The following is a 12634-nucleotide window of genomic DNA, read 5'->3' as shown; positions in this document are numbered from 1 at the left end:
CTGAAAGATCAGTCCTCTGAGAGGCCAAAACAAAAGAGCCCTTACCACCCCCACCTTTTACTTAAAATATTCACTAGCCACCTTTCTTCATATGGAGCTCAAGGTGGCTTACAATATTAAAAAAATTGCATACATAGAAGTGATAAAACTTAAAATCAGTTTAGGATTTCTTTAATTAAATACAGCCCTAAATAAGGCCATTACTGACAGAAGCCAAGGCTTGAGAGCTGAGAATGTGTTTTGGTTGCCTAGCGACCTCCACAATAGCCACTGGGATCTCTTTTCTTAAAGATACAGGTGCTACTTCTATTATCCCCCCCCCCCATATATTTCTCTTTAGATTTCAGATTTTTTTTGCAACCTGGGGCTTTATTTGGTTTGTAGAAAGAGTTGTCTTGTCTGCTCATGGCTCCAGTCTCCAGCATTAAGAATCCAGATTTGGCTGAGGTCAACATTAGATATAATGATGATGTATAGAGACAACAGCAGTGCAGTGGGTATATTTCTCTTCTTGCTATCAAACATTGTGTAAGGGGTCTGCAATTCATATATTCAGTACAAATTATCTGCTTAAGGACACGTGCTCACCCTAAGGCAGACAAACTATGTATCAAAATGCCCAACAGCTAGGGACATACTCACCCTAAGGCAGACAAACTTAAATATGTATCAAAATGCCCAACAGCTAGGGATAATATATCCTAAGTCAGGTACATAAAGTATATCACAGATGACAGGGTGAAAGAGGAAGAGCATGACCATTTATTTTTGTAGAATGAACAAAGAAAGAAGGATCTGATCATTGCAGTAGGTAAGATATAAAAAGCAGGCTACTCTGTGGAGCCTTTTTCATTCTGCTTTCAGTATTAGGCGTTGCATAGGTAACATTAGGGAGCTGGAGGATGCTTGGAGTACTGGATAGTATCCAGTGCTGACCCAATGTCATAGTTCTTGGAACGCAGCAGATGAGTGAGCCATCCCCCTTCATCATTGAATCCCATGGACAGCATCTGTGACAGGGACTCAATCAGGCGTGGATCTGCGTCTGTAAAGATAAGAGGTGTCCAGCAAGAATTACTTGGGCTCAGGAAGGCTTACTAAGCAACACTGGAGTTAGAATGATCACAGTCATCATCAGTGTGGAGCGACTCATATCTAACTAGTCCACTTTGCAAGAACCCAAGTCACTATAGTTTACTAACTATGTAACACTAGTCCACTTTGCAAGAACCCAAGTCAATATTTTGCAAGGAAAAGCAACATAAATAGACTAAAACAACAAGACTGAAGCTTAATTATTTCCACAGGCAAATTGTGATTATCAATTTTTTCAAATTCCATCAGTTACAAGGTCGGTATTTAACAGCAAATAAGAATGCTCAGAGCATACTGAAGAGATGCAATTTAATTTAAGGCACGTTACTGGCCAATCTCTTTGCATAAGCCTGCTATCATCAAAGTTTGCTTTTTCAAACCAGAAATTTCTTTAGTGGTATAGAATTGTATGTGAACTTCCAAACTCTTGTTACCTGGTGGAAGATGAGGGTAGAGTGCAGCCTCTCTCAAGCCTGTTGGTCCTGTATGAGCAGGAGCCTGAGTTGGATCCAGGCAGCATGGGCTGTCTGTGTCTGGCATTTGTAAAGACTGCAGTTCGCCAGTAGAAGGGTCTACTTCCTTTGAAGATAAGTGGGTCCAGTCCTCATCCCCTGCCAAACTACCACTGGATTCAGCTGGTTCCTGGGATCACAAATACACAATGCAAATCTGTTACTGAATAATGCAGCCACCAGTGCTGAAGTTGGCTAACTTACACAGTTATGGACAGCAGTACTAAAAATCTGTTTTCAGCCTCCAATGTTAAGATGGAGAGTAAAAACTTTTAAATCTGTATAGTAGATACTATACTCCAGCAAGCACAACATGCTGACATTCTGATACTCAAATAGGATTAAACGCTACCATTCAGGAGTTTTAAAAAACATTTTAAACACTTTACTGCTGTCCTTTATGTTTTGATTCATTCACTGTTTAGCATTAATGCCAAAATTTTAGGTACTTAAAATAAGAACTTACTTAATAAAGTTCTAACATTGGCAAGCTTCAGTACTAGCCTTAGGCTCAGTTCAGACATCATAAACAAGTTTTGGTTCACAAGATATGAACCTGGCTCATAGTCATGCTTATATACCTCATGCAACATTTTGAGATCAAAGATTCATTTTCACCTACTTTATTGTGATATTTAAGTGGGAGTGCCTTAACTGAGGCCTGTTTCTCCCATAAATAATTCTTAAACATGATTAAAATGCCATTAAGAAGCACAGTAACAGGGAAAGAAACAGATGTCTGTTAAGACACTTGAATGCAACTGTCATGACAAATCAGCCTGTGGAAGAGTTGTGTCTTCAGTATACTGACTGAAATTGGGGGAGGGGAGTAACTGCTAACCAGAGTTATGCCCACCAGAAGAACGCCTGAACTGAGCATTAGTTCCAGCATGAGTTCATCATATTTAATGCTCACATTAGTTCCAGCATGAGTTCATCATATTTACAACACGGAAGTGCACATTTCAGAACCTGCCAAGTCTTCATTCTCTTACCTGTGACAAGAGACTATCCTGTTCCATCTGCACAGGGGGAGAATCCACCACCATCTCCTGAAGCTGGTCAGTAATAGCATCCCCTGCCTCTGAAGCTGATGTGCTCTTACTGCTTGTTTGAGATTTTGACTGGTCCCCTGAACTGCTTCTAGGCATGGCACTGCTCTTCTCGGCACTAGGCACCGGTGCCACTTTGCTTCTTTGTCCCTCGTGTTCCACATCAATATCAACATCAATGCCTAGAGAAGCAATATGACAGGTAGAATTAAACAAGATTAAGATTTTGAAGATGTGAACGCAGGCCGTTTAGGTCTACTTTTCTACCTCTTGCAGTGCTGGTTAGCACAACAGATGTCCCATAAGCCAGTCAAAAAGTCAGGAGGCAAGCTACCTGCAGTGCTATCACTTGGGGAAAATATAAAGACACTTTGTTTGCATTAAAGATGGGCAACAAAGCAGCTATTCTGTAGGCTCTGGCATGTACCCAGTCCTTAAAGTTGATTACAGTCTACACTGCTGTGACAACTTCAAGTACTTTTTCATCATATAGTAATTTAATGCAAGGCTCTTGCCAAGAGTGGACATCAAGAAAATTTCAGGAGTGACAGCCACTTTGTCCTGTGTAATACTATCCCTGATTTGTGACACTTTCAAAAAAACAGATGAAACAACCTCTGGATACAAAGACAAAAGGCACCTACATTAGCTCCAGGCCTCCAAATTAAATTATTTGGGAGGAACAGATAAGACAATAACTAACGACAGAGGAACCATTTTTCTTGGGAGGGAGCCAACATAATGTGACATTAATGGAAGTAGCACTTATCTCTTCAGCAAAAGAAAAGAGAACAAATGCTTCACTAAATGAAAGGAAACACTTACCAAGTGGACTCAGAAATGCTGCAACACTTTCTCCAACATTCTTCAAGAAGGTGACATTGGGATCCTGAGACTGATTGCTAGAAACCCCTCCTTAAAAAAAAAGGTTTCAATCATTAACAGAGCATAAGAGGATTCAGCAAAGTTCAATTTGTGTCTTCATTAATTCTAGCTATCCAATTCATTTCCACTTTTAATGGTTATTTGGTGCACAGGAAAACTCAAGCACATTTATCTAAAACAATTCATTTGAAGGGGAGGGGGGCAGGTACCACAAGCATATTTCACCTAGGCATATCAGTCAGGATCAATTATCAAAAAGTAAAGATTACCTTGCTCAGGAGTAGCATTTGGGACAGTATTACTGGTACTGGCTTGTGCCTGACCAGAGTTCTGACAGCGACCGGAAGGGCAAGAGTGCCCCCAACCTTGCATCCATGGAAATGGACCACCATGTCGCATCTTACGAAGCCACCGACCTCTAGGAAGCCACTAAAGGGTAAATGCAGCATGTTAGTTGGATGTTGTTTTAAACCCAGTTGCCCCATATCGTAGGTAAAATGGTCTTTGAGCACCTCTCTTTAATGACCTTTTCCCCACATGGCTCACCTCCAGTGGATTGAGAAATGGACTTTGAAACATGATCATGTTGTGATCCTTGTGGATGCCTTTTCCCTCACAAGTGCTGCACAGGTCATAGTCTGGACAAACAGTGCATTTGAATCTGGCACCCACAACTGGACCGTCACAGCCATCACAGACCACATTGGGGTGCACCATATTCGGAGGACGCTCCTGGCTGCAGGACTGGCGGTGCAGGTGCTCACGTTTCAATTCTTTTTTCTCTGAAGGACGCAAAAGAACAAGTTGCCCCTATGTTACTACCAAGATAAACAAGTTAAAATCCAACATTAAAACATTTCTCAGAGTTGAAAGACAAGAGCACACAAGCACAAAACAGAGGGACAACACTTTTAGGAAATGTAACCACTATACCATACTGGCTGTCGAGGACTGGAATATCTCAGTATAGCCTCAAGCTGTGTTACACCCTTTTAAGATGCCAATGGGTTTAGAAGGATGTTAACTTTGCTCAAGATGACACTCAATCTCACTTCTAAGGCATGTTAGAATTAAAATATCATGAAGCTGTAGATTTAGTTCTCATTCACATCTACAACAGGTTACAATTAAGTGCTAAGACACATCTGTAAGATATTGACTTCCTTCTTAAGATCTCATTATAAACCACTTTTGGCTCAAAAATAACCGGGAAACATAAAATTAGATTATCTTCAGTAATATTTGATTAAAATCTGAAAATCTGTTATAGCCAGGGCCTCAATAGAGAGCTACATTCCATTCAGTGTATGCACATGAAGAAAAGCCTAACCATCTGCTTCCTTGACAGTCCAATCCCATGCAGAGCTACTGCAGTCTAAGTCCACTGGTTTCAACAGGCTTTGACTAGAGTAACACTGGACTGAATTGTCAGTTATTTTACTGAATAAGTTTAACGCGGGGGGGGGGGTATTGCTGCTCGTCCTGCTTATATGAAGTTTTTGTAAGTGTGTTTGTAAGAATTTTTCGTAAGTATGATTTGATTGATCTCTTTGGCCTACCTGTAAAGAGATGAGGAAGTCAACCTCTTTCTGAGTTCCACCACTCCAGGTTGCTGCACTACACTCTACACTACACCTGAGCTGCTCAAATTACTCCATACGGGGGGGGGCACGGGGGGACCTTTTTATTACTCAATTCTGGAACAGCTTGCAACAGGCTACCATTACATAAAATAAGCACTGTGAAAACCAATCATTTGAGGGAAAGGTGAGGGAGCAGAGAAGTCTATGAACTCTCAAGTGCTGATGTTTAGTGCCTCACAGGAACTTGGGAGTTGCATTGGCAGAAACCAATTTGAACAACTAACTGGAAGCCAGCACAATGGTGGCTTTTTGCCAAAGCAACATAACTCCCTCTGAAGCACTGGGAGTCAGCCCTTGGGAGTTCTTAAGCTTCTCCACCTTCTTACGTTTTCCTCAAGTGATCATTCTCAGAAGTAGCCATTGTTACACAATGACATTCGGCTGCATAATACAGACTTCTTGGCCAATCCTGAGCCTCCAGAAGGCATTATAATGTAACAGCCACCAAGATTGAAAAGAGGCAATACTCAGTTCTAAATTGGATCAAAAGAAACAAGGTTACCTTTAACATATATGCGAAAAATTCCATCTTTTACATAGGGCATGGCCAGCTGCAGTTCTTCATCACTGGAAAAAGCAACCATATCTCCATCTTCATCTGAAAGAAGAAAAAAAATATTACTGGTACAGGACAGAAATGCACTTTTAAATTTACAAATTGAGGAGCCATTACAAAGGCCATAAAATATTTTTTGTAGTCTTTAAGGTGTTGCAAGACTCCTTTTTCTTTTTCTTTTCAGCCACTATTCTCCTCAGTCACATGGAATCATCTAATAAAGTTGTTTAAACCCACTGAGTACACTTGACCATTAGTTTGCCACTGGTACAATCTTGCATACAACTGTGTGTGTGTGTGTGTGTGTGTGTGTTTTAAAAGAACAGCCTTGCTGACATCACTGTATGAAAATGTAAGGGCATGCTACTAGCTAGCTGATACACAGATGAAAGAAATGTGAGCCACTATTGAAAGGTATGCATGTCTTCTCAACTATCCATTGTATGTTCTTCTATTATTACATGGGGAGGTGCTAGTCTCTTGTAAAGCACACACTAAAGCATGAAGAGGTCAATTATGTAAAGCTATTAAGATTATACATAACACAGCTACAGAAAATACCAAAAGACTAGAGGCTTTCTGTGATCTACTGCTCCAACTTGAAAAACACTCCATTTTTTTCCCTTTGATGGCAAGCAACTTTTAAAGGGTGTCCATTTCAAGAGTGCCTTAAAAGCAGCTGGTGGTATCATCCTTGGTATAAATAAGCCAATGTAAGTCTGTTATGATCCTGAGGCAAAGCTGAAAACCACAAATGCTAAGTGGCAGGCAGGTATACAAGCAATTAGCATTCTTATTTTTCATTTGGAACAATTAATTTGTTGCCAGACTCCCTCCTGGGAAAGGACACAGGTGTCAGCCTCATAACTCTGTGCATCTTACCAGTACACCACATTGCACTCAGAGGGCTCATATATTATGAACCATGATTTTTTAAAAAATAACATTAGTTTTAAAAAGTGTAAATCTTACAATATTCACACTACTCCTTAAAACCCACTGTTAAAGGGACAGTAGATTATTGTCCAGATCCAAGTGTATAACTATGCTGACAGCAAGCAGTATTTTCCTCCAAACAATATAAAATGAACTTTCACACCTGCCCGTTACTCATAATACCACCTTGTTGCAGAAGTGATCAACACTTCAAAACATTTCTAACAGAGGTTCAATACTGGCCAGAGGTAAGAAGTGAAAAGTAAACCTGTAACCTGAATGACTCACATGAATGGCACCCTCCAACATCACCAACAAGGTGAATCCCAATGTGGGGGAGGAGCCGCAACAGACACATTTCACAATAATGATCTGTAACCTGGTCCTACTGAAGATCAGTTCATGTGTCCTCTCTACTGAGACAGCGATCACTCCTGATAAGCTAATTTAAAATAAGTTTACAGTACCAGGCATGAGAAATACATTAGTCTTTATTCAAAGAATGTCTGACTTTTACCCCAAAGCACTACACAGAAACTTCCACTCTTTATGTAATAAGGACATCCCACCACCCATACCAGATATGGGAATGATGCTTTCCAGTCAAGAATACAGACACCAAGTATCTTAATAAAAACCCCAGGGATAACCCACATTCACCTCAATACATATCACTCTCATACAAGATCTCTTTGTGTCTAGTTCCTCCTTAAGAGCATAACTACCACCAATTTGATCATCCCTTAATTTCACTGTCCCATTCACATAAACTTGTGGCAAACCTGACATCACTGCACTATACATAAGAATACAGAAACTACAATAGTTAAGGAACAGCTAGAGGGCAGATCCCTCCCCCCTTTCTTCATGGTGAACTGGGGATTGTAACCGAACAGGACTAAAATTTAGCCAGAGCTAACTGGGGCACAGCATTTGTTTTTTTGTAACACATTCATAGGGTTGAAATGTGTTCTTTGGGGGCAAAACAGCCTCAATACCTGCCGATTGCTTTTCCATACTAATTTCAACAGCCTATCTCAAGTGCAGCATTATTATTTTTTTGTAACATATTTCAACCCTATGAATGTGAATTATTTGGGGGCAAAACAGCAATACCTGCAGATTGCTTTTCCATACTAATTTCAACAGCCTATCTCATCATGCCTAGAACTTGCAAGCAACATTTCTAAATTAGGGAAGATGGCTTCCCGATAGTCTTGATACCTCCTGTCTCCTAGCACATCCTTGGTTTAGGAATTTAAGCACCGATTTTTGAAAAGTATGGAATTTGAAAGAGAGAGCATAACTATTCCAAGATATTTAGACCAGAACGTCCTGCTAGCTTTGCCACTTTTAAAAAAATGGACAAATCCACGCATAGCCATTAACTGCTGTGTAACAGGCAGAAACTCCACAGGTGAGATGACACTGCCCGCTGCCTGGCCCTGTCGGAAGGTCTACACCTGTTGAGCGGCTGCCTGTCACACAGCGGTAACCGCACTGATCTTGCGGCCTTTGAGGAGCCCTACCCCGTCCTTTGCAGACAATCGAGCGGCTTTTCCCGGCACAGAGAAAAGGGGAGGAAAAGGCTTCATGTCAGGCTAGTAGCAATGGACCACCCCATCCGTCTCTCGAGTCACTCACCCTTGTAGTACATCTGGAAAGAGCCGGTGGTGGCAGCGGCGGCGGCATTGCGGAGCAGCCCCTGGAAGAGCTCGGCCACCTTGTCCCGAACGGGCTGATAAAAGGCAGGCGCCTCGACAGCGAAGCGGCGGATCTCCCGGGAGGCGTCCTCCTTGCCCAGCAGGTAGGCCTTTACCGTCAGCGGAGCCATGGCGGAGGAGACGCTGGCTGGTGTGGCGCAGCAAGAATTGGCGGACGAGGCCGGACCCGACAGCAGCGACGCACTCCCCGAAGCCGACTTTGCCTTCGCCTTAGACTTCGCCCTTCAGCTCAGTCAAGCGCCGCCTGCCCGCTGCATCTTATAGGCGGTGGCGCGAGGAGGACGGGCTTGAGCTGGGAAAGTCCCCACCCTCCCGGTGTGGAGAGAGGAGGCGGAGGAGGAGGAGGGGAGCGCGATCAGAATAATGAGACGAAATGACCCTTTCGCGATGCCGGAGGCATTTCAGCTTTGGTTTGGAAAGGTGTGGGGGGGGAAGGGTCCGACAGCCCACAGGGGCCTTTAAAAAACCGTCGTGTAAGCGTTACTCAGCATTTTCCTGGATACAGGAAAACCGGGGCGAACTAGTTTGGAGAAACAGACGTTTCCAAGACCTTCCGCAAACTAGGCGGAGTTTGTGTGTGTGTGTGGGGGGGTGTTAATCACGTGTATACACGTGTTTCTTGACCTCGCTGGCGGGGTGGAGCTTCGTTTTGTCAATGCGCTCGCCCCGCTTCCTGGGCCCAGTCGTCATCCCGGCCTGCTGACTCACTGTAGCGGTGGCTGGAAAAGGCTGAGACGTGCATGTAGGCCCTGAGCAGCGGCTTGGTTTTCCTAACCGGTCAATCGCTACAGCGGTAGAGGGCCCCCCAGAAAGCAAGTAAAAAATAATTTTCTTGCTAAACTGGATTTCGTTAACAGAACCGGCACTCAAGGGTGGGATATTAGTAGGTCTTTTAAAAGTAAATACATGTTTATGCCACGCTTCCTACAAAGAGCTTGCACTACTCACATTTTGTGTTAACAGTAGTTACTAAATACTACATTGCGGCAGTATTTTAAACCACATAATCCTTTCTTCCGCATATGAGCATCTCTGCTTTCAGCAGTCTTCATATTTGGAATGTAACTTTCTAACACAAAAGGTTTAATGGCTGAATGTTGAATGCAACCAAAAGAATCAAGAGCTATAGTAGGAAAAAGTTGCAAATGAGAGAATTAATGCAGATGTGCTTAATGTTTCCAGCTGTTTGTGTTAAAGAAATATGACTTGCTTCACCTGGGAGTGATTTAGTCAATCTTCTGCATACGCCAGCATCTGCCAGTGGGATGGGGCTTGTAAGAACCATTAAGCCTCTCCTGCAACATATGTACACATCTACAAATCAACAACATTTATGTTTTCTGAAACCTCTGTTATTCAACAGCCAAGCATCTGAACACTTTCTGGTTCCAGATGCAGTGGTGGGTGTTCAAGTTTATTGCCACATGTTATCTAATGATTTGTTGTACAATGACACTTTAGACAGGCTTCAGGGCTTTAAACAGATGCCAAGTACACTGTCTTCTGTTACTGGGAATTAAACTGATGGAATGGCCATATGGGTCTTCAGTGGGTAGCTCAGTTTTACTGCTTTACTGGGGGCAAGCCACCTTAGCATCAGAAGGAGTGTGGCCACATTTTCCCTTCCTTTGCACAAATCCCTTGCCACTCTCATACACTGCTGTTTCCTTTGTAGGCTGATTCAGGTGGGTAGCCATGTTGGACTGAAGCAGCGGAACAAAGCTGGAGTCCAGTGGCATCTTTAAGACCAACAAAGCTTTATTCTGGGTATAAGCTTTACCCAGAATAAAACTTTGTTGGTCTTAAAGGTGCTACTGGACTCAGACCTTGATATGTAGGCTGTGTTGTTGATAGATGCCTTATTGAGGAAAGCCTGCCTTGCTTCAAGGGAACACCTTTGCAGCCCTTTTAGAGACTTTAAAGGGCACCTTGTCCATCTTTTGTGTGTTATAAAGACAAAAACAGGGAAATGAAATTAACAAGCTCCTTAAAAGGGGAGGTATGTACTGGAGAGGGGAGTGTACAAAGAACATTCTGGAAGAGTTTCTGGACATGGCGGAGGCATTACAGTGAGGGGAAGGGGTAGCCTTGCTGTTATCCTTCATTTTTTCTTGTTTGTTTAAAGGGTTAGATGAACACTTACATCATTGGTAAAGAAAGGAGGGACCTGTAAACAAGGCAACATACCATTCCTACTGTGAAGCTGAAGCTCAAAGGTGATTTCTTTTACTAGAGAATAATATTGGAGACCAGCAGATTTTTTGTTAAGATCAAGTAGTAGCAACATCAGGGCAGTATCAACTTGGATGTTATTCAGAAAAATATCGTCCGAGCCCATGCTTGCTAGGGTTTTGTCTCAGGGACTTGATGGGAAAGTGTGCTTGGTATTAGATATCTTTTTTCTCAATATGCTGAGTACCCCACCCACCCTTCAACTGAAATCTATGCTTAGATATCTTAACTAGGGCCATTTACACATGGGTTGTTTTTCCTTGATTCAACCCTGTTGGGAAGAAGGTTTCTTCCCTGCTTCCCCACAGCATTGTGGTGCATTTGAGCACCTCCTGGGGTTTATTGTCATAACAATATTTGTACCAGGTTCCCTAAGGCGGAGACTCTTAGCACAAACTCATGTTTGGTTTCATCCTTATGACATCATGCTTCTTCCAGATGATTCTTCATCTTTCTCATTCAAACTCCAGAAGCCCTGTTAAGAGCCCCACTTATCTAAAAGGCAACTAGCTCAGCTATTTATGACTCACCTAGGTCCTGTGATCACTTTCCTTTTAACTCTCTTAATTCTGCCTTACAAGCCCAGTTAAACAACCGTAATCAGTACCTGCATAGTCATTATACCACAGTAAAGAGATCTTTAAAGGAGGAAAATGTACATAACTATTACTACGAAGCTATCAAGTGCTGGTTCTTCCTTACCCTTAATGTGCTGCTTTACTGGCTACTTGTCAGTAACCTTGTATAGCTTGTATATATACAGTAGAGGTGAAGAATAGATTCAAGGGTCTAGATTTGATAGATAGAGTGCCTGAAGAACTATGGACAGAGGTTCGTGACATTGTACAGGAGGCAGCAATCACCACCATCCCAAAGAAAAAGAAATGCAAGAAAGCAAAGTGGCTGTCTGAAGAGGCTTTACAAATAGCAGAGGAAAGAAGGAAAGCGAAAGGCAAAGGTGAAAAGGAAAGATTTACCCAACTGAATACAGATTTCCAGAGAACAGCAAGGAGAGATAAGGAGGCCTTCCTGAATGAACAGTGCAAAGTAATAGAGGAGAACAATAGAATGGGAAGGACTAGAGATCTCTTCAAGAAAATTGGAAAAATCAAGGGAGCGTTCCATGCAAAGATGGCCATGATAAAGGACAAAAACGGTAAGGACCTATCAGAAGCAGAAGAGATTAGGAAAAGATGGCAAGAATACACAGAAGAACTATACAAGAAAGACCTCGATGTCCTTGACAACCACGATGGTATAATCACTGACCTTGAGCCAGACATCCTGGAATGTGAAGTTAAATGGGCCTTAGAAAGCATTACTAACAACAAAGCTAGTGGAGGTGATGGTATCCCAGCTGAGCTATTCAAAGTCTTAAAAGAAGATGCTGTTAAAGTGCTGCACTTAATTTGCCAGCAAATTTGGAAAACGCAACAGTGGTCACAGGATTGGAAAAGGTCAGTATACATTCCAATCCCAAAGAAGGGCAATGACAAGGAATGTTCAAACTATCGCACAATTGCACTCATATCACACGCTAGCAAGGTCATGCTCAAGATCCTACAAGCTAGGCTTCAACAGTACGTGGATAGAGAACTGCCAGAAGTACAAGCTGGGTTTCGAAGAGGTAGAGGAACTAGAGATCAAATTGCCAACATTCGCTGGATTATGGAGAAAGCAAGAGAGTACCAGAAAAATATCTACTTCTGCTTCATTGACTATGCTAAAGCCTTTGACTGTGTGGATCACAACAAACTATGGCAGGTCCTTAAAGAGATGGGAGTACCAGACCACCTCACATGTCTCTTGAGAAACCTGTATAAGGGCCAAGAAGCGACAGTTAGAACCGGATACGGAACAACTGATTGGTTCAGCATAGGAAAAGGAGTACGACAAGGATGTATACTGTCACCTTGCTTATTTAATATATATGCAGAGTAGCCTGCTTCTTGGGAGGAAAGCGATGGTGAACCTAAACAGCATGATAAAAAGTAGAGAC

At 42.4% G+C, this 12634-nt stretch overlaps 1 protein-coding gene across 1 annotated transcript; it reads right to left on the bottom strand.

Moving 5' to 3' along the window:
• Positions 1-739: 739 nt before the first annotated feature.
• SQSTM1 (sequestosome 1) lies at positions 740-8678 on the bottom strand. Its single transcript, XM_015411078.1, has 8 exons — positions 8324-8678; positions 5690-5785; positions 4091-4326; positions 3814-3973; positions 3485-3574; positions 2603-2841; positions 1530-1737; positions 740-1045 (listed from the first exon to the last, which is right to left on the bottom strand). Exons 1-8 carry the CDS (start codon positions 8511-8513, stop codon positions 888-890), a joined length of 1377 nt encoding a protein of 458 aa, XP_015266564.1. The 5' UTR covers positions 8514-8678; the 3' UTR covers positions 740-887.
• Between the last annotated feature and the right edge of the window lie 3956 nt (positions 8679-12634).

The sequence above is a fragment of the Gekko japonicus genome, unplaced genomic scaffold (assembly GCF_001447785.1).
Source record: "Gekko japonicus isolate JY-2015 unplaced genomic scaffold, Gekko_japonicus_V1.1 scaffold699, whole genome shotgun sequence".
Taxonomy (NCBI): Eukaryota; Metazoa; Chordata; class Lepidosauria; order Squamata; family Gekkonidae; genus Gekko; species Gekko japonicus.
The sequence above is the reverse complement of the archived record's forward strand: the minus strand, read 5'-3'. Positions and strand labels throughout refer to the sequence as shown.

Coding starts and splice junctions, on each gene's coding strand:
- SQSTM1 (XM_015411078.1), bottom strand. CDS start 8,513: ATGGCTCCGCTGACGGTAAAGGCCTACCTGCTGGGCAAGGAGGACGCC. Junction 3,575..3,813: donor AAATGCTACTCCTGAGCAAG/GTAATCTTTACT, acceptor TTTTTTTTTAAG/GAGGGGTTTCTAGCAATCAG. Junction 1,046..1,529: donor CTACCCTCATCTTCCACCAG/GTAACAAGAGTT, acceptor TTATCTTTACAG/ACGCAGATCCACGCCTGATT.